Below are 24413 nucleotides of genomic sequence, written 5' to 3' on the forward strand. Positions count from 1 at the left end.
GGTTTGCGGATATTGTTCCTTTATTCAAGAAAGGGAGTAGAGATAGCCCAGGAAATTATAGACCAGTGAGTCTTACCTCACTGGTTGGCGTTGATGGAAAAGATCCTGAGAGGCAGGATTTATGAACATTTGGAGAGGTATAATATTAATAGGAATAGTCAGCATGGCTTTGTCAAAGGCAATTATTGCCTTACAAGCCTGATTGAATTTTTTGAGGATGTGACTAAACACGTTGATGAAGGAAGAGCAGTAGATGGATTTCAGCAAGGCATTTGACAAGGTACCCCATGCAAGGCTTATTGAGAAAGTAAGGAGGCATGGGATCCAAGGAGACATTGCTTTGTGGATCCAGAACTGGCTTACCCACAGAAGGCAAAGAGTGGTGGTAGACGGGTCATATTCTACATGGAGGTCAGTCACCAGTGGAGTGCCTTAGGGATCTCTTCTGACACCCTTACTCTTTGTGAATTTTATAAATGACCTGGATGAGGAAGTGGAGGGATGGGTTAGTAAGTTTGCTGATAACACAAAAGTTGGAGGTGTTGTGGATAGTGTGGAGGGCTGTCAGAGGTTACAGCAGGACATTGATAGGATGCAAAACTGGGCTGAGAAGTGGCAGATGGAGTTCAACCCAGATAAGTGTGAGATGGTTCATTTTGGTAGGTCAAATATGATGGCAGAATATGGTACAGTATTAATGGTAAGACTTGTGGCAGTGTGGAGGATCAGAGGGATCTTGGGGTCTGAGACAATAGGACGCTTCAAAGCAGCTGCGCAGGTTGACTTTGTGGTTAAGAAGGCATGCGCTGTATTGGCCTTCATCAATCGTGGGATTGAATTTAGGAGCCAAGAGGTAATGTTGCAGCTGTATAGAACCCTGGTCAGACCCCTCTTGGAGTACTGTGGTCAGTTCTGGCAGCCTCACTACAGGAAGGATGTGGAAGCCATTGAAAGGGTGCAGAGCAGATTTACAAGGATGTTCCTGGATTGGGGAGCATGCCATATGAGAATAGGTTGAGTGAACTCCGCCTTTTCTCCTTGGAGCGACAGAGGATGAGAGGTGACCTGATAGAGGTGTACAAGATGATGAGAGGTATTGATCAAGTGGATAGTGTTACGTTCCCCAGTAACCGGGTGACCTATCAGCAAAGATAGATAGGTCCGCTGAAGCCTGATGCTACTATTTTCAAACGTTTTTATTTATAAAGGGGCACAAACGTATGGTTAATACAAAACATTCAGATCATATACGTCGTCACAACTCAATCTAAAGCATAGGTATAGTAATAATCAGTCAGAAATAAGCTCTATCGTTGTCTAGGGGTAATGTAGATATATATAGTTTACTGGATATCTAAAAGTCTTTTGCGGTCACTGCAGTTCCACCAGCTGCCATCGTTGTGGTGTCGCGTTGGTGCACTTTTGTTAGAAAGGGAGAGAGAGATGGGATTAAACAGTTACCCGACCGGTTTTCCAACCTGGAGGAGTTCGGTTTGTCGGAGCCTCGTTGGGGGAATGAACGCTCATCTGTGGCCTCCCCTGTAGCTAAGCCGTTCTTCCGTTGTGGGGTCGCCAATCCCAGGCAAGGAAAAGATGCACACGAACCCCACCACCGGCTGTCGCTATCAAAACGCTGTCACAGGATTTCTAGCGTGTCTTCTGGTGCGTCTGAAGGGCCCCCCCCCCCCCCCAGACCCTCCTTTATACTTGCTCACGGGATCGCCAGTGTCAGTCTCTCTCTCAACCAGCCCACTTTGCCCGAGGGCTTTACACGTGGTCTTCATGAGACAATAGTCTTCAGCACGTCTCCCTCTCTCTCTTGGGTCATTTGACCCCCCCTTGACTAGGGCTGTTGCGAATCTCACAAAGGAGGGGGCTGGGGTCATAACAATAGTCAGAGGCTTTTTCCCAGGGCTGAAATGGTTGCCAGAAGACGGCACAGGTTTAAGGTGCTGAGGAGTAGGTACAGAGGAAATGTCTGGGTTAAGTTTTCTTTCTCTCAGAGAGTGGTGAGTGCGTGGAATGGGCTGCCGGCAATGGTAGTGGAGGTGGATACGATAGGGTCATTTAAGAGACTTTTGGATAGGTACATGGAGCTTAGTAAAATAGAGGGCTATAGGTAAGGCTAGAAATTTCTAAGCTAGGGACATGTTCGGCACAACTTTGTGGACCAAAGGGCTTGTATTGTGCTGTAGGTTTTCTATGTTTCTGTGTTTGAGTTTCTGAGCCTGTACTTGCTAGGGTTTAGGAGAATGATGGGGAATCTCATTAAACCCTATCAAATACTGATAAGCCCAGATAGAGTGGATGTGGAGAAGATATTTCTTGTAGTGGGGGAGTCTGGAACCAGAGGACACACTCTCAAAATAGAGAGATCTATCCCCCTATTATAGAACAGCGATGAGGAGGGACAACTTTAGCCAGAGGATGGTGAACCTGGAATTCATTGTCATAGACAGTTGTGGAGGCCAAGTCATTGAGTATATTTAAAATAGAGGTTGACAGGTTCTTGACATCAACAATTATGGGAAGAAGGCAGAAGAATGGGGTTGAGAGGGATAACAAATCAACCATGATGGAATGGCATACAGGCTCAATGGCTGAGTTGCCTAAATCTGCTCCTAAGTCTTAGAGTTTATTATTGTCAAATATACTGAAAAACTTAGTTTTGCATACAAATCATTTCATTACACAGTGCATTAAGCTAGTAGAAGGTAAAACAATAACAATACAGAGAAAGTACAGTAATGGGTTACATTGTGAGGTCAGGAGTCCATCTTTTAGGGCTAGTATTACAACAGCAGGATAAAAGCTGTTGAGCCTGTTGATGTGAGCTTTCAGGCTTTTGTATCATCTGTCGAATGTGAGAGGTAGGTGGAGTCTTTGATTCTGCTGGCTGTTTTACCAAGGAAGGGATAAGTATAGACAGTCCATGAAGGGATTCCTTGATGTGCTCAGTTGTGTTCAGCTCTGCAGTCTCTTGCAGTCACGGGTAGGACAGCTGCCCGTATCAAGCCATGATGCATCTGGATAGGATGGGGTCTAATAAAAATTATAAACATTGGTGAGCCTTAAGGAATCCCAAATTTATTCCCCCCCCCACCCCCCAATCACAATGAAGCAGAGGTACTGATTAGCTCTCTTGGACTTGGGCAATGGGTTGGACTGAAGAGGCTACTGGTGATGTTCCAGAAACTTTCAATCCTTTCAACCTCAACACTTGATGTAACAGGAGCATGTACAGTGACCCCGGCCTGAAGTCAATGGGTTACTGACAATGGGGGAAATATTGTTGTCATGATATATTTATTGACAACAGCTCTGCCTTCAATAGTTTCAACCCAGCGCATCTGTGATTATGAACTTTCCTCCATTAAGGACATTTATAGCAGCAGGTGTAGAAATAAGGCTGACACCAGTCACCCCAACCATAAACTGTTTCCATTGCTTCCGTCTGGCAAATGCTACCGCAGCATTAAACCCAGGACCAACAGATTATGGGACAGCTTCTTTCTACAAGCCATTAGACTTTTAAATTCATATGTCTGTATATTGCAATGGAGTCATAACATAAAGATTTTTACTCCCTCACATTGTAGGATGGATGTAAGATTTAAATAAATTCTAAATTCTTATTCTACTGTAATTCCAAACAAACTCATTTCCATACTCTGCAATCTGTGACACACAGTACATCCCTTTACAACTGGATCCTTGACTTTCCTGATCAGCATTTTTAGTAAGGATAATAAACAACACCTCCGCCTTCAAGTGGAATGTAATTCAGAGAAGTGCGAGATGTTGTATTTTGGGAAAGTCAAATCAAGGTAGGACTTCCACAGACAACAGTAGGGCCTGCGGCAATGTTGCACACAGAAGGATATCAGAGTACAAAGATGAGGTTCCCTCAATGTGGAGCTACAGGTAGACAGGGTGATGAAGAATGCTTGCGGTACACTGGATTTTATCAGTCATAGCATTGAGTATGGGAGTTGGGATATAATTTTGTAGTTGTACAGAGTACTGGTGAAGCCACATTTGGGAGATTATATTAGGTTTTGGTTACCTTGATTAGGAAAGATGTTACTAAACTAAAACCTGCAGAGACAGGATATATTAATTATTACGTGCTGTGTTGTATGACATGAATGATCATGGTCTTCCATCTGTCTTTAATGTGTCTATCGAGTGAGGGTCATTGCCTGTGGGGAAGACCCCTTCACAATGTTCAGGACAGGATGTATACACTCTGTTTTATTCCCATGGCTAAACCATCAAGAAGTAGAGAGCACAGGTTTAAAGTGTGAGGTGAGAGATTTCAAAGAAACCTTGGGGCCATACATTTTACACAAAGGGGACTATGTATATAGAATGAGCTGCCTGGGATAGGTTAACATTTTTTAGAATTTTTTTAACGTTATAAAATTATGTAATATGTTATAAATAATATAAATTATATATAATAAATTAATATAGCATTATTTAAACAATATTTCAAACACAGTTGGATAGATACTTGGAGAAGAAAGGTTAAGGATTTGGGTGTATAGGACTTGCCTTGATGGGCATTTGGCTAGAATGGTCCAGTTGAGCCAAAGGGCCTGTTTCCGAGCTGCATATTTAAGGTGTTGAATAATGTGAGCTGCATTTATGGGCAAGGTTGAGGGCTGAATCAGTGTTAACATGAAAACTCTCGGCATCGTTAATGTAATCCTTTTCCTCTGACCTATTATTTAGGTTGGTTCACTCAGGCTCTGCACAAGGGTCACCATCCATTCGTTCAGAGCTGGTGTTTGCTACACGGACTGGCTCACGACAAGGTGTTGAAATGCATGTCTTCCGTGTGGAGACTCACCGGGACCTGTCAACGTGGACACGTATGCTGGTTCAAGGTTGTCATGGTGCTTCTGAGTTGATTAAGGAGGTGACTCTAGGTACGTGTTCCATGTGCTGATCAGTTATTTTATCAGCTGAGACTTTGGACGGCCTCTGTGTGGCATGGTTTCAGGAATTGATTATGTGGATGTTTCCATGGGTATTTTCTGATGGAAACATCCAACTCTGGAGTTTGTTTAGTTGTTTAGTCAATCTGTGAGCTCATTCAGAGAAGCAACACAGCATGTCTCAAAATCAGAATTGAAGCGATAGCACATCACCACTATTAGATCGATAAACAGGTAGGAGACGGTTCCCTTGGGTAGAGGGGCTGAGGGCTAATGACACAAATGAGCAAGATGAAGGAGGATCACAAGAATTATTCTGGGAATGAAAGAGTTAACTTATGAGGAGCAGTCGATCACTCTAGTTTTGTACTCGCTGCAGTTTAGAAGATTAAGAGGGGAGATCTCTGAATATTGAAAAGCCTAAATAGAGTGGATGATTCCGGTAGTGGGGCAGTCTAGGAGCAGAGGGCACAGTCTCAGAATAGAGGGAAGTCTATGTAGAACAGAGATGAGGAGGAATTTTTTTTAGCCGGAGTATGGTTAACCTGTGGAATTCGTTGCCATAGACATCTGTAGAGATCAAGTCATTTAAAGCGGAATTTGATAGGTTTTTGATTAGTCAGGGCATCAAAGGTTGCAGGGAAGGGGAATGGGGTTGGGGGGGATAATAAATCAGCCATGATGGAATGGTGGAGCAGACTCAATGGGATGAATGGCCTAATCCTGCTCCTATATCTTATGGTCTAATGAAATCTGTTTTATTTATTTATCTATCTATCTATCCCGTCCCCCAAAACTGCAGAGTATTCCGTTGGCCATTGCTCTGCCTAGCAATTTAATCCAATAGCCTATAATTATCTGCCTTCCATTTCTAATTTTTATCAGAAAAACAACATTTTCAACAGTGCATTATAGCTGACTGTAGTTCTCTGCATCCTAATTCCTCAATCTTTCTATTCGGGCTTGGTAAAACATTTCCTATCGAATCTCTTCATTATGATGTTGCTGCAAGCTTGTGTCAACTAGTTGTTAACTTATTGACCTGTAACTTGGTCAGTTGATAAAGTAGCCCTGTAATAAAAGGTCAACTATAACATTACTGACTGATGGTGAAGGTGTGAGGTGCTGAATGAGTTTCCTAGCTTTGGTTTTCCATTTTTAACGTCCCTGGGGTGGATAATGCTGACATTTACTGACACTGTGACAAGATGCAGTGAATCTTGTTGAACTCTAATGACAGAATTATTTTGATTTTTAACCAGGATGCACTTGGAACGGGCAGGATGTCAGACTGGTTGTTAACTACGAGAGTGGTTTTGTGATGTATCGGGGAAGTCCAACCATGGATCCATCCAACATCCTATTTCAGTATCCGTTTGAAAGGTTGAAGTCATCAGCTGATGATGGAATCAGAATGCTATTCCTGGACTTCGGGGGGCCAGAAGGAGAGCTGGTGTGTACAGGCTTGGTAAAATCTTATATTGAACAGTATTTTCTGGAAAGGATGATTCTGGAGGCTGTAATTAACCACATTTCCCTTACCTTTGTAACTTGAATGTGGTAGCGTTTTCTGTGGGGGACCTGGAGGTGGACTTTTCCTGCCTGTGCCTTAGCAGGCTTCTGCTAGAGCTGACATGGAGCTGGGTGGAGTCGGGAGAGTATAATTGGTGGGTGATGTGGAACTTGGGTGCTGAAGCAGTTAAGTTAGCAGACTGGGAATCCAGATGACTGAAGCAGGGCAACAGTTACCTGTCAAGGTCAGCACTGGAAGACAAAAGTGAGGCCTCTGCTGAGGACAGTGTTGTGAGGTGGTAGGAGAAGAGGGTTGTGGTTATTGTTGGGACTGGCAGAGGACACCAGGAGGAGGATTGTGGGGTATGACTGAAGCATAACTTCACTCCATCTATATTGAGTTCTCCTGCAATGAATGACAGACGAAAGGGGATGTAGATTGGACAGGAAGCCTTTTCCAGGACTAGTGATTTCAGGAGTTGGTTGTCTGCTTTCTGTGTGTCTAATGATCTTCCTCCTCTCCCCAGGCACTGGACTTGCACTCATGCCCAAAACCTGCCGTCTTTGTCATTCACTCATTTCTTTCGGCTAAAGTGACACGGATGGGGCTGTTGGTTTGAGGATTGTCTGGTAAAACCTCAGCACAAAAACACCAAAGACTATTAGGAATGGAAAGTGCAGGAGAGTCAAGCCAGCTGATGATCTCACCTGAGTCGTATCACACAACTCTCCATGTTACTGAATGTTGCCAGATGTGCCTTTCTGTCTGAATAACTGACTCCTATAATTGCACATTAAGATACTAATCTTAAGACAGTTGCTTTGCTTTGGAGTACACAGTTTTGTAGTTTGTAAAGGATGTCTGCTTTAAACTAGCTGGTCTGGTGTTATCCTGTGATTAGTGCAACACCTTCCAGTCCAGGGGCAGCCCTCCTGCCTTGGTAGACAAAACCTGCTTTGTTACAAAGGCTGGACCTGTGTTCTAATGCAATGGAATGAATTGTTATCTTTTATTGTCCAGGGACAGAATGTTGTATAAATTACAAAGCTCAGATTTGTAGATTTGTTTCAGGAAGCCATAAGTACCCTGAAGCAGCACATTTCTTCAGACCATCAGTATTCCTGTGGTATTCCTAGAATAGGTTCTCAGCGGTGCGGAATTGCCTGGAATCAGTGACACTGAGCCGAATGAAGCAATGGTGCTGCCGTTGTGACTCAGTACACTCATTGTCTATTCATGCTAATGTCGGTGTAAAACCAGAAACCAGAGGTGTGTGCAGGATGGAAGTGGTGCTGGTCCCCACCCCAACACTTTAAGCCCTAGAAAATAGGGTAGAATGAGTATTCTCTTGAACAGGTCACAGTTAGAGGTGGGAGTGCAGGCTGCTCATCTCTGTGGCTAGCAGTGAAAGACAGGCTGACTGGTGTGAGTCTCAGCTCTGCTCTCAGTGATCAACAGTATCTCATCTCCCATTTTTCATTCTGACAGCAGCCTTCAGCACCTCCCAGCGTGTGGTCGCCATGCAGCAGGGAGGATGTGGTTAAGGTGAGTGCAGAAGAGCTTCACAACAAAGTTGAAAAGTAAAAGTCAAAGCTGCTGGGAGTTGGGAACCCTGTCAAGGGAAAAGGGTCAGATATAGGCAGCTGGGATCATGAATCTCTAGTAGTATATAGTGGGTGTCAGAGGAAACTCAAAAAGAAATTAGAACGGCAAAGAGGGTCCTTTGGCAGAAAAAATAAGGAGGATCCTAAATTACTTTTGAAGTGTATTAAGGGAAAAAAGTGCCTTGGGAGACAAAACCTATGGCTCTTAAATACCAAGACAGAAATGTATGTGTGGAGCAGTTGAAGATGGGCAGAGGTCCCAATGATTATTTTGTCTTTGTTTTTACCATGGAGAGAGGTGTTAGTGAAGATGTTTTGGGAGCAGTCCAGGTTACTGTAGAAGAGCTGTCGCTTGTGTTAGAACATATGAAGATAGATAAAACGCTATTCGAAGCTAGAAAAGAAATAGTGGAACACTTGCTGAGATATTTGCAACATTGCCATACTCTGGTGAAATACTAGAATATTGGAGGGTAGAAAATGTTTTCCTTTATTCAAGAATAGCAGGATAAAAGACCAGTTAGCCTTGCATCCACAGTAGGTAAAATGCTGTACAGCACTCTGAGCAATAATATATATTTACTTTTGGAAATGCAAGGGTTGATTTGTGGTATCTAGTGTGGCTTAGTACATAGGAGATCCGTCTTATGAATTTGATTGAGTTTTTCGATAAAGTAGTGAGGAAAGTTGATGAGGGGAGGACAGCAGACACCATCGCTCTCAGGTTCTAAGGATCGCACAAGCCTAGGTAACGATAGAGATCTAGAAGATTATAAGGCTAGCAAGAAGGAGCTTAAGAATGAAATGAGGTGAGCCAGAAGGGGCCATGAGAAGGCCTTGGCCAGCAAGATTATGAAAAACCCCAAGGCATTCTACAAGTATGTGAAGAGCAAGAGGATAAGACGTGAAAGAATAGAACCAATTAAGTATGACAGTGGAAAAGTGTGTATGGAACTGGAGGAGATAGCAGAGGTACTTAATGAATACTTTGCTTCAGTATTCACTACGGAAAAGGGTCTTGGCAATTGTGGGAATGACTTACAGCGGATTGAAAAGCTTGAGCATTTAGACATTAAGAAAGAGGATCTACTGGAGCTTTTGGAAAATATCAAGTTGGATAAGTCTCCGGGATCGGATGAGAGGTACCCCACGCTACTGTGGGAGGTGAGGGAAGAGATTGCTGAGCGTCTGGCAATGATCTTTGCATCATCAATGGGGACGGGAGAGGTTCCGGAGGATTGGATGTTTGCAGATGTTGTTCGCTTATTCACGAAAGGGAGTAGAGAGAGCCAAGGAAATTATAGACCAGTTAGTCTTACTTCAGTGGTTGGTAAGTTGATGGAGAAGTTCCTGAGAGGCAGGATTTATGAACATTTGGAGAGGCATAAAATGATCAGGAATAGTTAGCATGGCTTTGTCAAAGGCAGGTCGTGCCTGATTGAATTTTTTGAGGATGTGACTAAACAGATTGATGAAGGTAGAGCAGTAGATGTAATGTATATGGATTTCAGCAAGGCATTTGACAAGGTACCCCATGCAAGGCTTATTGAGAAAGTAAGGAGGCATGGGATCCAAGGGGACATTGCTTTGTGGATCCAGAATTGGCTTGCTCACAGAAGGCAAAGAGTGGTTGTAGAAGAGTCATATTCTGCATGGAGTTCGGTGACCAGTAGTGTGCCTCAAGGACCTGTTCTGGGACCCCTTCTCTTCATGATTTTTATAAATGACCTGGATGAGGAAGTGGAAGGATGGGTTAGTAAATTTGCTGATGACACAAAGTTTTGGGGTGTTGTGGGTAGTGTGGAGGGTTGTCAGAAGTTACAATGGGACATTAATAGGATGCAAAACCGGGCTGAGAAGTGTCAGATGGAGTTCAACCCAGATAAGTGTGAGGTGGTTCATTTTGGTAAGTCAAATATGATGGCAGAATATAGCATTAATGGTAAGACTCTTGGCAGTGTGGAGGATCAGAGGGATCTTGGTGTCTGAGTCCATAGGACACTCAAAGCTGCTGCGCAGGTTTACTCAGTAGTTAAGGCATATAATGCAATGGCCTTCATCAACCATGGGATTGAGTTCAAGAGCTGAGAATTAATGTTACAGCTATATAGGACTGTAGTCAGGCTCCGCTTGGAGCACTGTGCTCAGTTCTGGTCACCTCACTACAGGAAGGATGTGGAAACCATAGGAAGGGTGCAGAGGAGATTTACAAGGATGTTGCCTGGATTGGGGAGCATGCCTTATGAGAGAGAATAAGTTGAGTGAACTCGGCCTTTTCTCCTTGGAGCGACGGAGGATGAGAGGTGTCCTGATAGACATGCATAAGATGATGAGAGGCATTGATCATGTGGATAGTCAGAGGCTTTTTCCCAGAGCTGAAATGGCTAAAACGAGAGGGCACAGTTTTAAGGTGCTTGGACTTGGGTACAGAGGAGATGAGATGAGTGTGTGGAATGGCTGCCGGCAATGGTGGTGGAGGCGGATATGATTGAGCCTATAAGAGACTGTTGGATAGGTACATGGAGCTTAGAAAAATAGAGGGTGATGGGTAAACCCTAGGTAATTTCCAAGTAAGTATATGTTTGGCACAGTGTTGTGGGCCAAGGGCCTGTATGTGCTGTAGGCTTTCTATGTTTCTAAGCATCCCCACCATGACAAGGTGGCAGTACTCTGGAGAGGCTACACCCTGGTTGTCATGCTCATGTGCAGCCTGAAGGGCCTTTCTCCATGCTGTGAGGAGAGACTGGAGAGGCTGGGACCGTCTCCCTGGAGCAAAGGAGGCTGAAGGGTGACCTTAGAGAAGTTTGTAAAATCATGAGGACAGAGGCAAGTTGGATGGTCTGTCTTTTTTACCAGGGTAAAGGCTGAGGAACAGGTTTTTCCACACAGAGGGTGGTGGGTATACGGTGTGAGCTGCCAGGGTAAGTAGTAGAAGAGGCAGGTATAATAACAACCTTCTAAAAGGCATTTGGGTTACTTCATGGATAGGAAAGGTTTAATCAGTTAGGGATCTGTGCCAAATGCAGATAAATGCGATGAGTTCAAGGAGGTACCTTGGTCAGCATGGATCATTTGGGGTGAGGGGCCCATTTCCCTCTGTATGATTCAGTGAATCTGTGGATATGGAATCTGAAAGTTTCCTGTTTGCTGTAACCCACCATAGCTCGTGATATGACCGAGCATCATGCTGCTGAAAGATGAGGTCCATGAAGAGCTGGTTGTGTTGGTGGTTTTTTTGGAAACAGCCTCCTCAGCCTCACATCTGTTCTTGGAAATGTCAGGCTCTCTGCATTAAAAATGAGCATTGAAGTTGCTATCTCAAAGAAATAGCAGGATTGTTTCAGGATTCTCAGTTTATGGTGACCCCCTCCTTTGGGGAAAACATGTGGTCTTACACAGATTGATGAGGGATCGGATAATGTTGATCAAAAAGAATCATTTCATCACTGAAACCCACAGAATCACTGGCTCAGTGGGTAGAGCCACTTTCCATCAGCTCCAGAGACGCAGGCACATTTCTAGCCTCTGGTGCCAATTGTGACCCTGGGGGCTTCCACCAGGTGCTCCAGTTTCCCAAATTTAATTGCCAGCTTTAAATTTCAGTTTGAGGAGGTGCATCAGGATTTGGGAGGTTGATGGGCTGAAGGGCCTTTTACTATGCCTCATTACTCTGACTGTAACATAGCCTCTTGCCTCTGGGGTAGATATACCAACCTTGCATAACCCTTGGGTAATAAATAAGGTCTACCTGTTCCTTGGGTATCTCAGCCTCTCTTGCCTGTGCCTTGGATGAAAGCTGGCACAAGGTAGCCTGTGAGTATATTGTACCATTCAACCTGGTCTTGGCTACAACCACTTTCTTCCCTTGACCAAAAGGGCCTGAATATAATGTGACTTCATCTCAGTGAGAGGAGATTTTGAAACTCGTCACTCACAAAAAAAATTCTTTCTCTTCCCTTAACTTCAATTTGCCACTGCTTATTGTGAAACATCTCTCAACATTTACTTTGTCAATTGTTTTCAATCTTACCTCCCATTGTCTCATTGTTTCTTAATCCATCAATATCTTCATGGCAGAAATAATGTAGTGAACCTTCTCCAAGCTGTCTGCAGGCAAGGAGAGCAAAATTGTGCAGTACTCCTCAAGTGGTTTCTCCGCGTATAATCCCTCTGTTTGTGTCCATCCCCCTGCAATAGAGGCCAGCACTGTTGCAGCAATAGTCTGTTGTCTCTCTAATCTCTTATCTTTAGTAATGTAACATTTCTCAACATTCTTTGTCCCCCTCACTTAAATCAGTTCACACTACTTCCCCTGTTCTCCTTACTTACCCCATCTCTTCACATAGTCTGTAAATTTGGTTCCTTCATTCACATACGCCTTCGTTAGTAATTGATGCCTTTAGTTACGCTTAACAATCTGAAGATGATTTGATGACCTTGACTGTTCAAGCTAATATATTAGCCCCAGGACTACAACTCTTTCCTTGCACTGCAATGTTACGTGATAGCTTACTGAATAATTTTGAAATCCAAAGACCCTGTCTCCCAGGATAACCATCCCAGCTTCACTAGTTGCTTGGGCTACCATCCCATGCATATCAAGGGACACAAGAAGCAGGCAATGAGAGGACCCATTGCTCTGGCTATAATTGGATTGTTTAGTGAAGATAACTATCTGCAGATTCTGCCCTTAACCTGTTGAATGGTGACTGACAGCAATGCTTACCCGATTGTTATATTTGTAACAACCTCTTTACTGTAGACAAACACTCCAAATCAGTGAGTTGAAGAGTGCCTTAGAGGAAGCTGTCCTATCCCAGAAGGCAGGAAAACAGTTGAACTTCACGTTTGATTGAAGAGTAATACAGCTCCTGAGAATCAGGAGCAATCTGCAATTGCCAAGGAAATTCTATTTTTCGAACTGTCTTGCTCTTGTATTGTGATACCAAAGTTTCATGGGTGGGAAGATTGTCAGAGGTTTCCTCAGGTATCACCCACCCATGATTAAACAAAAGACTGTTTCAGCACTGGATTCCCAGTGGTACCACTTTGTACATCACATGTATAGAAATAAATTATCCAGTTTACATTTTTGCTGATGTTCTAGTTTTTAAAACACTTTTTGCTAGTTGGTGTGGTGATGTGTAACAAGATGACATGCAGCTGGAGGAGGGGTGGAATGTATTCTGTTCGATATGGTACAGAAACAATGGGGAAGGGACTAAACAACACACACTAAAGGGTGAAAGAACTCAGTAGGCCAGGCAGAACCTATTGAAAAGAGTACAGTCTAAATGTCAACTGTTCATTCATTTCTATAGATGCTGCTTGTCCTGCTGAGTTCCTCCAGCATTTTGTGAGCGTTGCTTGGACTTTCAGCATTTGCAGAATTTCTCTTGTTAGGGAAGGGACCGATGTTATTAGGATACTGAGCAGTGTTGAACAAACTTAGCAGTTTGATAGTTGATAAGTTCTGAGTTGTTTTATTATTGCCACATGTACATTGCATTCCCTTCATGCACATCATTTCATCATATGGGTTGTACAAACTAAAACAACAACAGAATGCAGTATCAAGTGTTACAGTTACAGCATGGTGCAGGCAGACAATAAAGTGTAAGGCTGGAATGAGGTAGATTGTGAACATCCATTGTATTGCATTAGGGAACCATTCAATAGCTTAAAACAGCAGGATAGAAGCTGTTCTTGAGCCTGGTGGTACCTGCTTTCAGACTTTAGTATCTTCTACCTGATGGGAAGGATGAACAGAGCATGTCTTTGGGTGTGGGGGTGGGGGTGGGTGTAGTGGGAAATCTGTGATTATGCTGGCTGTTTTGCTGAAGCAGTCAGAATTATAGACAGTCTATGGAGGAGAGGCTGGTTTCCATGATGTGCTGAGCTAAGTTCACAGCCCCCTACAGTTTCTCATGTTCACGTGCAGAGCAGTTGCCATACCCAGCTTTGATGTGTCTGGATAGGTGATTTTGCAACGATAAAGTTTGATGAGGGTTGGTGGGGACATGCCAAAGTGTAGTGCATTGGTGAGCTTTCTTGGTCATGGCTGGACCCAGACAGGTGATGCTCACTCATAGGAACTTGAGGCTCTCAATCCTCTTGAGCTCATACAAGAGCATGTGCACCACCCCCTTCCCTTCCTGAGGTTGATGACCAGAACTAACTCTTGGAAAGAAATCGAGGGCTGCCCAATGGGAATTCCAGTTAATGGTGTGTTATTCCACTGCATTTGGGCTAGGATGTATCAGTGGTGAATGCAACCTCATGGCTGCAGATAACTGGGTTCAATCCTGATCTCATATCCATGTGTGGAGTCTGGTGATCTGGTTTCCTTCCACATCCCAAAGGTCTGCTGGTAGCTGAAATAGCCCAGCAAATAACCTCGAATATAGACCAAGTGACAAAAGAATCAAAGGAGACTCAGTGGGCAAGTGAGAAAGGACTTTTAAGGGCATCTCTGGACTGGAACTGATGGGATTGAGGCCAAATGGCCCCCTTAGCTGTAATATGTGAAGATCTGAGCAGGTATAGGGGCTATTGAAAGCCCCCCACACCAGTACTATAGGATGGACTCTTGACCTTGTAATTAACCTTGTAATGAGCTTGCAGATCAGAATCAAGTTTATTGTCACCAACATGTGTTGTGAAAATTGTTAACTTAGCAGCAGTTCAATGCAATACATAAAATATAAGAAAAAAATAAATAAATCAATTATGAGTATACATTGAATAGATTTAAATCATGCAAAAAAGAAATAATATTAAAAAAGTGAGGTAGTGTTCTCAGGATCAATGCTTATTTAGGAATCAGATGGCAGAAGGGAAGAAACTGTTCCTGAATCGTTGAGTGTGTGCCTTCAGGCTTCTGTACCTCCTACCTGATGTTAACAGTGAGAAAAGGGCATGCCCTAGGTGCTGGAGGTCCTTAATAATGGATGCTGCCTTTCTGCAACATGGCTCCTTGAAGATGTCCTTGGTACTTTGTGGGCTAGTACCCAAAATGGAGCCGACTAAGTTTACAACCCTCTGCAGCTTCTTTCAGTCCTGTGCAGTAGACCCCCCCCCCCCCCCCCACCCAATACCAGACAGTGATACATCCTGTCAGAATGCTCTCCATGGTACATCTATAGAAGTTTCTGAGTGTATTTGTTGACATACCAAATCTCTTCATACTCCTAATGAAGAATAGTCGCTGTCTTGCCTTTTTTATAACTACGTCGATGTGTTGTGACCGGGTTAGATCCTCCAAGATCTTGACACTGAGGAATGTGAAACTGCTCACTCTCCACTTCTAATCTCTCTATGAGGATTGGTGTGTGTTCCTTTGTCTTACCCTTCCTGAAGTCCACACAGCTCTTTTGTCTTACTGACACCAAATGCCAGGTTGTTGCTGCAACATCACTCCACTAGTTGGCATATGTCATTCCTGTACGCCCTCTCATCACCACTTGAAATTCTACCAACAATCATCAAAAATTTATAGATGTTATTTGAGCTATGCCTAGCCATACAGTCTTGAGTATAGAGAGAGAGAGTAGAACAGTGGACTAAGTACACACCCCTGAGGTGCACCAGTGTTGATCGTCAGCAAGGAGGAGATATTATCACCAATCTACACAGATTGTGTCTGCTGGTTAGGAAGTCGAACATCCAATTGCAGAGGGAGGTACAGAGGCCCAGATGGAGTAACTTCTCAAACAGGATTGTGGGAATGATGGTATTAAATGCTGAGCTATAGTCAAAGAACAGCATCCTGACATGGGTGTTTGTGTTATCCAGGTGGACTAAAGCTGTGTGGAGAGCCATGGAGTCTGCGTCAGCCATTGACCTATTGTGACGATAGGCAAACTGCAATCGGTCCAGGTCCTTGCTGAGGCAAGAGTTCAGTCTAGTCGTAACCAACCTCATCACAGCATTTCATCACTGTAGATGTGTGTGCTACTGGGTGATAGTTATTAAGGCAACCTACATTATTCTTCTCGGGTTTAATTGTTGCCTTTTTGAAGCAAGTGGGAACTTCCGCTCATCGCAGTGAGAGGTTAAAATGTCCTTGAATACTCCTGCCATTTGGTTGGCACAGGTTTTCAGAGCCTTACCAGGTACTCCATCAGAACCTTCTGCCTTGCCAGGGTTCACTCTCTTTAAAGACAGCCTAACATTGGCCTCTGAGACTCATCACAGGGTCATCAGGTGCAGCAGGGATCTTCACAGCTGTAGTTATGTTCTCCCTTTCAAGGCAGGCATAGAAGGCGTTGAGTTCATCTGGTAGTGAAGCATCGCTGTCATTCATGCTATTGGGTTTCGCTTTGTAGGAAGTAATGTCTTGCAGACCCTGCCAGAGTTGCCATGCATCCAATGTCGCCTCCAACCTCGTTCAAAATTATCTCTTTGCCCTTGAAATAGCCCTCCACAAATCATACCTGGTTTTCTGGTACAGGCCTGGGTTGACGGACTTGAATGCCATAGATATAGCCTTCAGCAGACGAAAAGCATCCTGGTTCATCCACAGCTTTTCGTTTGGGAATGTACAGTAAGTGTAGGCACACACTCATCCACACCAGTTTTAATGGTCGGTAACAACTGCAGCATACTCATCCAGGTTCGAAGATGAATCCCTGAATACAGTCCAGTCCACCGATTCAAAGCAGTCCTGTAGGCGCGCCTGTGCTTCCCTTGTCCATACCTTCTTGGTCCTCACTACTGGTGCTGATGTCTCCAGTCTCTGCCTATACTCAAGGAGTAGAAGTACAGCTAGGTGATCAGACTTCCCGAAGTGAGGGCGTGGAATTGCATGGTAGGCATCCTTGATGGTGGTGTAACAGTGGTCCAGTGTGTTGTTTCCTCTGGTATTGCAAATGATCTGTTGGGGGTAATTGCTTAGTGATTTTTTTACAGACTGGCCTGGTTAAAATCCCCCAAAATGATGGCAAAGGCGTTAGGGTGCACTGTTTCGTGCACATTATCATCTACCTTCATTTTCTCTATACCTTACACATTATTCTGTTCTGTTATTGTTTTCCCTTGTTCTACCTCAATGCACTGTTGTAAAATGTATTAAACATAGAAAACCTACAGCACAATACAGGCTCCTCAACCCACAACGCTGTGCTGAACATGAACTTACTTTAGAAATTACCTAGGGTTACCCATAGCCCTCTATTTGTCTCTTAAAAGACCCTATTGTATCCGCCTCCACCACAGTTGCCTGCAGCCCATTCCATGCACTCACCACTCTCTGAGTAAAAAAAATACTTACCCCTGACATCCCCTCTGTAACTACTTTCAAGTACCTTAAAACTGTGCCTTCTCGTGTAAACCATTTCAGCCCTGGGTAAAAGCCTCTGACTATCCACATGATCAATGCCTCTCATCCTCCATTGCTCCAAGGAGAAAAAGCCCAAGTTTACTCAACCTATTCTCGTAAGTCATGCTCCCCAATCCAGGCAATATCCTTTTAAATCTCCTCTAGACCTGTTAAGTACCCCATAACGGGTTAAAAGAACCAGCAGAAATGGAACACACCTGGAGTCTGGTTTTGCTATTAACAAAACACTATTTATTAGTATGTACATTTGTAATATAGTAATATAAAACCAGATAAATCAAACAGGTTAGCAAAGTTTATGTATATATAAGTGTGTAAGTATAACCTCCCAAACTACTTTGAGCTCAGGTAGTAAATGATACAGTCTTACGATGGTATGTGAGAAAGTTCAGTTCGTGATGTTGAGTTGAGTAGAATTGAGGAGAGAGAGATTTGTAATCCAAAGACGTATGTTGTGAGAAGGCAATTATGTCGATATTCCACAGATTCCACGACAACAATACCAACTCCGACGTTGTTCCACTCCACACGCGAAGTATCACCGACAGTGATCTTCAACAAATATCCTTTCAACACAAGTGGTACCACACCCGAATTCAGCTACAGGATATCTCAAAGTGGTGGCCACAGGATACTCAAACAAAATCCACGTATGGATTATCACCAACAGTACTATAGCTGATCATAAAAAGGGGACCATCTTCAAAGGAACCACCACCCAGTTCCACGACATACAAAATAACTCCAACAGTGATTTGCCACAGGGGTGCCTTTCTTCAGTGAAATACCACACCCAGACAAAGGGTAAACACACACGTGGTACTCACAAAGGTTTTCCCGTCACCAGAAAACCCACTCCTGTGGATTAACTAAGTGACAATCACACTTCTGTAGCCAAATGGAGCCAAACTCACCCTTACAGGCTACTTAGAGAATCCAAACAATGATCTCTTTGTCACGAGTTTTCTTCTGTTCCAAACCTTCCTCTCCTCTCTTCGCTTCCTGCAAACTTGTTCTAGTTGCAGAAAACTTGAGAGTCATTTATCAATACTTTGGATTGATCTTAACTCACCCCTTTTGGGCTACTGAAAGTTTAAACCAGCAACCAACTCACTGGTGTCTTTCATTGACCAAATCCATCTTGACTGTAACTGTGTGTCTGTGAGAGGATCATCTGACCGTGCTTATTCAAAACAAGCCGCCACTTGTATAAACAATCGCTGCTCATCATAGCAACCCAGTAATTCTGCAGTCAGCAGAAATCCAACAGTGCAAAAGTCAGTCTCAATTATCTCGGCATTTTAAAGTGACAGTCCACAGAAAATATGAACCCTAGGGGTACATAACAGACCCTTTCTGTAGTTTCCACATTCTTCCTGTAGTGAGGTGACCAGAACAGTACTCCAAGTGGGGTCTGACCAGGTCCTATACAGCTGTAACATTACCTCTTGGCTCTTGAACTCAATCCCACAGTTGATGAAGGCCAATGCACCCTGCGTAGCAGCTTTGAGTGTCCTATAGACACAGACCCCCAAGATCCCTCTGATCCTCCACGCTGCCAAGAGTCTTACCATTATTACTATATTCTGCCATCATATTTGACCTACCAAAATGAACCACTTCAGACTTCTGGTTTGAACACCACTTCTCAGTCCAGTTTTGCATCTTATTGATGTCTCACTGTAAACTCTGACAGCCCTCCACACTATCCACAACGCCAATCTGTGTCATCAACAAATTTACTAACATAGAACTTAGAACAATACAGCACAGTACAGGCCCTTCAACCCACAATGTTGTGCCGACCCTTAAACCCAGCCTCCCATATAACCCTCCACCTTAAATTCCTCCATATACCTGTCCAGAAGTCTCTTAAACTTCACTAGTGTATCTGCCTGCATCACTGACTCGGGCAGTGCATTCCACGCACCAACCACTCTCTGAGTGAAAAACCTTCCTCTAATATCCCCCTTGAACTTCCCTCCCCTTACCTTAAAGCCATGTCCTCTTGTATTGAGCAGTGGTGCCCTGGGGAAGAGGCGCTGGCTGTCCACTCTGTCTATTCCTCTAAATATCTTGTATACCTCTATCATGTCTCCTCTCATCATCTTCCTCTCCAGAGAGTAAAGCCCTAGCTCCCTAAATCTCTCATCATAATGCATACTCTCTAAACCAGGCAGCATCCGGTAAATCTCCTCTGTACCCTTTCCAATGCTTCCATATCCTTCCTATAGTGAGGTGACCAGAACTGGACACAGTACTCCAAGTGTGGCCTAACCAGAGTTTTATAAAGCTGCATCATTACCCCGCGACTCTTAAACTCTATCCCTCAACTTATGAAAGCTAACATTCCATAAGCTTTCTTAACTACCCTACCTACATGTGAGGCAACTTTCAGGGATCTGTGGATATGTACCCCCAGATCCCTCTGCTGCTCCGCATTCCCAAGTATCCTACCATTTACTTTGTACTCTGCCTTGGAGTTTGCCCTTCCATAGTGTACCGCCTAACACTTCTCCGGGTTGAACTCCATCTGCCATTTCTCAGCCCACTTCTGCATCCTGTCAATGTCCCTCTGCAATTTTCGACAATCCTCTACACTATCCACAACACCACCAACCTTTGTGTCGTCTGCAAACTTGCCAACCCACCCTTCTACCCCCACATCCAGGTCGTTAATAAAAATCACAAAAAGTAGAGGTCCCAGAACAGAACCTTGTGGGACACCACTAGTCACAACCCTCCAATCCGAATGTACTCTGTCCTCCACAACCCTCTGCTTTCTGCAGGTAGGCCAATTCTGAATCCACCTGGCCAAACTTCCCTGAATCCCATGCCTTCTGACTTCCTGAATAAGTCTACCGTGTGGTACCTTGTCAAATGCCTTACTAAAATCCATGTGGATCACATCCACTGCACTATCCTTATCCATATGCCTGGTCACCTCCTCAACTCTATCAGGCTTGTTAGACACGATCTGCCCTTCACAAAGCCATGCTGACTGTCCCTGATCAGACCATGATTGCCCATAGATTCTATCTCTAATAATCTTTTCCAACAGCTGTCCCACCATAGACGTAAGGCTCACTGGTCTATAATTACCCAGACTATCCCTACTACCTTTTTTGAACAAGGGGACAACATTCGCCTCCTTTACCTTACTCGCCAAGGCCTTCTCATGCCCCCTTCTTGCTCTTCTCAGCCCCTTCTTAAGCTCCTTTCTTGCTACCCTATAGACTCATCTGATCCTTGCTTCTTAAACCTCACATATGCTGCTTTCTTCCATCTGAATAGATTCTCCTCCTCACTTGTCACCCATGGTTCCTTCACCCTACCATTCTTATCTTCCTCACCAGGACAAATTTATCCCTAACATCCTGCAAGAGATCCCTAAACATTCCCCTGCAAAAACATTATCCCAATTCACACCTGCAAGTTCTAGCCTTATAGCCTGATAATTTGCCCTTCCCCAATTAAAAGTTTTCCTGTCCTCTCTGATTCTGTTCTTTTCCATGATAATGTTAAAGGCCAGGGAGCGGTGGTCACTGTCCCCCAGATGCTCACCCACTGAGAGATCTATGAGCTGACCCCTCCACTTCCTTATCAGGTTATTTTTTAAAAATCACAAAGAGAAGGGGACTCTGAACAGATCCCTGAGGCACACCACTGGTCACCGGCCTCCATGCAGAATATATCCTGTCTGCAATCACTCTTTTCCTGTGGTGGGCAAGCCAGTTCTGGATCCACAAAGCAATGTCCCCTTGGATCCTGTGCCTCCTTACTTTGTCAATAAGCCTTGCATGGGGTACCTTATCAAATGCCTTGCTGAAATCCATATGCACTACATCTTCTGCTCTACCTTCATCAATGTGTTTAATCACAGTCTCAAAAAATTCAGTCAGGCTCGTAAGGCACGACCTGCCTTTGACAAAGCCATGCTAACTATTCCTAATCATTTTATGCCTCTCCAAATGTTCACAAAACCTGCTTCTCAGGATCTTCTCCATCAACTTACCAACCACTGAAGTAAGAAGTAATTGATCTGTATGAATAGTACACAGGAAAAGATTCTGTTAACTGTACCTCAGTGACAATACTATACCAATTCTAACATATTTAGAGATGTTATCAGAATTCACAGGTGAGTTGAAGGTGATGAATAAAGTTACTGATAGCTGGAAGATATTAATAGTATAATTGAAAGGATACAGGAATGAGCCTGGAGAAGTGTGAAGCTGTGCATTTGGTGAGTATAAGAATACAAAGGTTTTGACTGGTGTGAAGGAACAAATCTCAGAGTGCATGCCCAGGGGCTGTTGAATTGGGTAGTTTGGATACCCGCCATACATCAGTACAGCATAGGAACATGTCCTTCAGCCCATCATGTACTACTGACCCTGACAGCAATTGACCTGCACATCTGCCTCCCCTTCATTCTCTGAATATTCAAGCATTTGCCTGAATACTTCCTAAATGTTGCAGTTGTAACTGCCGCTACCACTTTTGCCAACTGTGTGTTCCAAGCACCGCTACTCTGGAGAAGCAAAAAAAAAACACCTAAACCAGAGCTTCTGCAGATGCTGGAAATCCAGAGCACACACAAAATGTTGCAGGAACTCAACAGATCAGGCAGCATCTATGGAAATGAATAAACAGTTGACGTTTTGGGCTGAGACCCTGCTTCAGGACTGGAAAGGAAGGGTAATCATATAAGGGTAATCCTTTAAAATTTGCCCCTCACCTTAGAAATATCCTCTCATATGTGATATTTCTATCGTGGGGGAAAAGACTCCACCCAACTTAACTCTCCCCTCACATCCTACATTTGTCCCAATCAACTTCTGTGCCAATTTCCAACTGTTTTGCTGTTGAATCTTTGGACACCCTTTCTCATTATCTATAATTGCACAATTTTTTGCAAGCTTACTAATTAGCCTACCTATGTTTATAGAACAGTAGAACATAGAAACGTTTATCTGGGTTAAACTCCATCTGCCATTTCTCAGCCCATATCTGCAACTGATCCACATCATGCCGTATTCTTTGCCAGTCTTCTATACTATCTACAATTCCTCCAATATTGATATCATCTGCAAATTTACTATACCATCCATCTATATTTTCATCAAGGTCATTTATATACATTACAAACAGCAGAGGTCCCAGCACAGAGCCTGTGGAACTCCACTAATTACAGATGCACAGCTCAATTAGTCCTTTCAACCATGACCCTTGTCTTATGTGCAAGCCGGTTCTGAATCCAAACGGCAATTCATGGCGGATCCCACACATCTTGGTCTTCTGGATTAGCCTACCATGAGGGACTTTGTCAAACGTATCACTAAGCATTAAGAAGAAGGACGCCTCACGTCTTAATAAGCTGGTAAGGAGGGCGGGCTCTGTCGTGGGCAAAGTACTGGAGAGTTTAACATCGGTAGCTGAGCGAAGGGCGCTGAGTAGGCTACGGTCAATTATGGAAAACCCTGAACATCCTCTACATAGCACCATCCAGAGACAGAGAAGCAGTTTCAGTGACAGGTTACTGTCGATGCAATGCTCCTCAGACAGGATGAAGAGGTCAATACTCCCCAATGCCATTAGGCTTTACAATTCAACTGCCAGGACTTAAGAACTTTTTTTAACTTTTTGAGTTAGTGATTTAGATGCATATCATATTATTACTGAGTTAAGTATTGTATGTAATGAGTTTTTTTTTGCTACAACAAGTGTATGGGACATTGGAAAAAAATGTTGAATTTCCCCATGGGGATGAATAAAGTATCTATCTATCTATCTATCTATCTATCTATCTATCTAAAATCCATGTGGACAACATCTTCTGCCCTACCCTCATCAATCTCTCTCGTCACCTTGTCATAGTTCCATGCTTATGCTGCTGGCAATCAGCAGGAGCTATGATTTGCGCAAAGCTATCAATGCTGCGAAACAGCAATACAGGGACAGATTGAGTCAAGATTCACAACGAATAGTACACGTGACTTGTGGCGAGGGTTGCATACCATCGTAGACTTCAAGGCCAAACGTGGTGTCACCAACACCATGGCCTGTCTCCCAGATAAGCTCAATCGCTTTTATGCTTGTTTTGATGTCGCTAACTCTGAGCCTCCAAGGAAAGCCACCGCTACAACCTGCAACATGTCATCTCTGAGGCTGAGGTATGCAGATGTCTCCAATGTGTGGACAGTTGCAAGGCTGTGGGATCAGACGGCATCCCAAGGCAGGTCTCTGTGTGCGCGGTGCAACTGGCAGGTGTATTTACTGATGTTTTTAATCTCTTCCTCTCCCAATGTAGAGTCCCTCCTGCTTCAAAACATCCACCATTATCCCGTACCTAAAAAAGACGAAGGTAACATGTTTGAACGACTGGTGTCCTGACGCACTCACCTCAATAATAAGCAAATGCTTTGAGAGGCTGGTCAAGTATTACATCTGCAGCTTGCTACCACCCAATCTGGACCCCCTACAATTCGCCTACTGACACAACTGATCTACAGACGACTCAATAGCCACTGCTCTACATACTGTCCTTACACATCTGGAGCAGAAGGATGCTTATGTGAGAATGCTGTTCTTGGACTACAGTTCAGCATTCAACACCATAATTCCATCCAGGCTTGATAAGAAGCTCAGAGACCTCGGCCTCCACCCTGCCTTGTGCAGCTGGATCCTGGACTTCCTGTCAGATCACTGGCAGGTGGTAAAAGTGGGCTCCCTCTGACTCTCAATATAGGAGCCTCTCAGGACTGTGTACTAAGCCCCTCCTTTACTCCCTGTATACCCATGACTGTGTCGCCACCCACAGCTCTAATCTGCTAATTAAATTTGCCAACAACACTACATTGGTTGGCCTAATCTCAAACAATAATGAGGTGGTCTACAGGGAAGAAGTCATCTCCCTTGATGTTGCAAAAACACAGGAGCTGGTTGTGGATTACAGGAGGAATGGAGATGGGCTAACCCCCATTGACATCAATGGATCTGGGGTTGAGAAG

At 43.9% G+C, this 24413-nt stretch overlaps 1 protein-coding gene across 1 annotated transcript in view; it reads left to right on the forward strand.

The window, feature by feature from the left end:
- Positions 1 to 13147, forward strand: part of sntb2 (syntrophin, beta 2) — a 67959-nt gene extending 54812 nt beyond the window's left edge. Inside the window, exons 5-7 of the mRNA XM_073070547.1 lie at positions 4738 to 4934; positions 6206 to 6396; positions 6983 to 13147. Coding sequence (XP_072926648.1) covers positions 4738 to 4934; positions 6206 to 6396; positions 6983 to 7075 — 481 coding nt within the window. The 3' untranslated portion in view covers positions 7076 to 13147. The remainder of the gene's footprint in view (positions 1 to 4737; positions 4935 to 6205; positions 6397 to 6982) is intronic.
- Positions 13148 to 24413: the final 11266 nt, after the last annotated feature.

The sequence above is a fragment of the Hemitrygon akajei genome, chromosome 17, assembly GCF_048418815.1.
Source record: "Hemitrygon akajei chromosome 17, sHemAka1.3, whole genome shotgun sequence".
NCBI lineage: Eukaryota > Metazoa > Chordata > Chondrichthyes > Myliobatiformes > Dasyatidae > Hemitrygon > Hemitrygon akajei.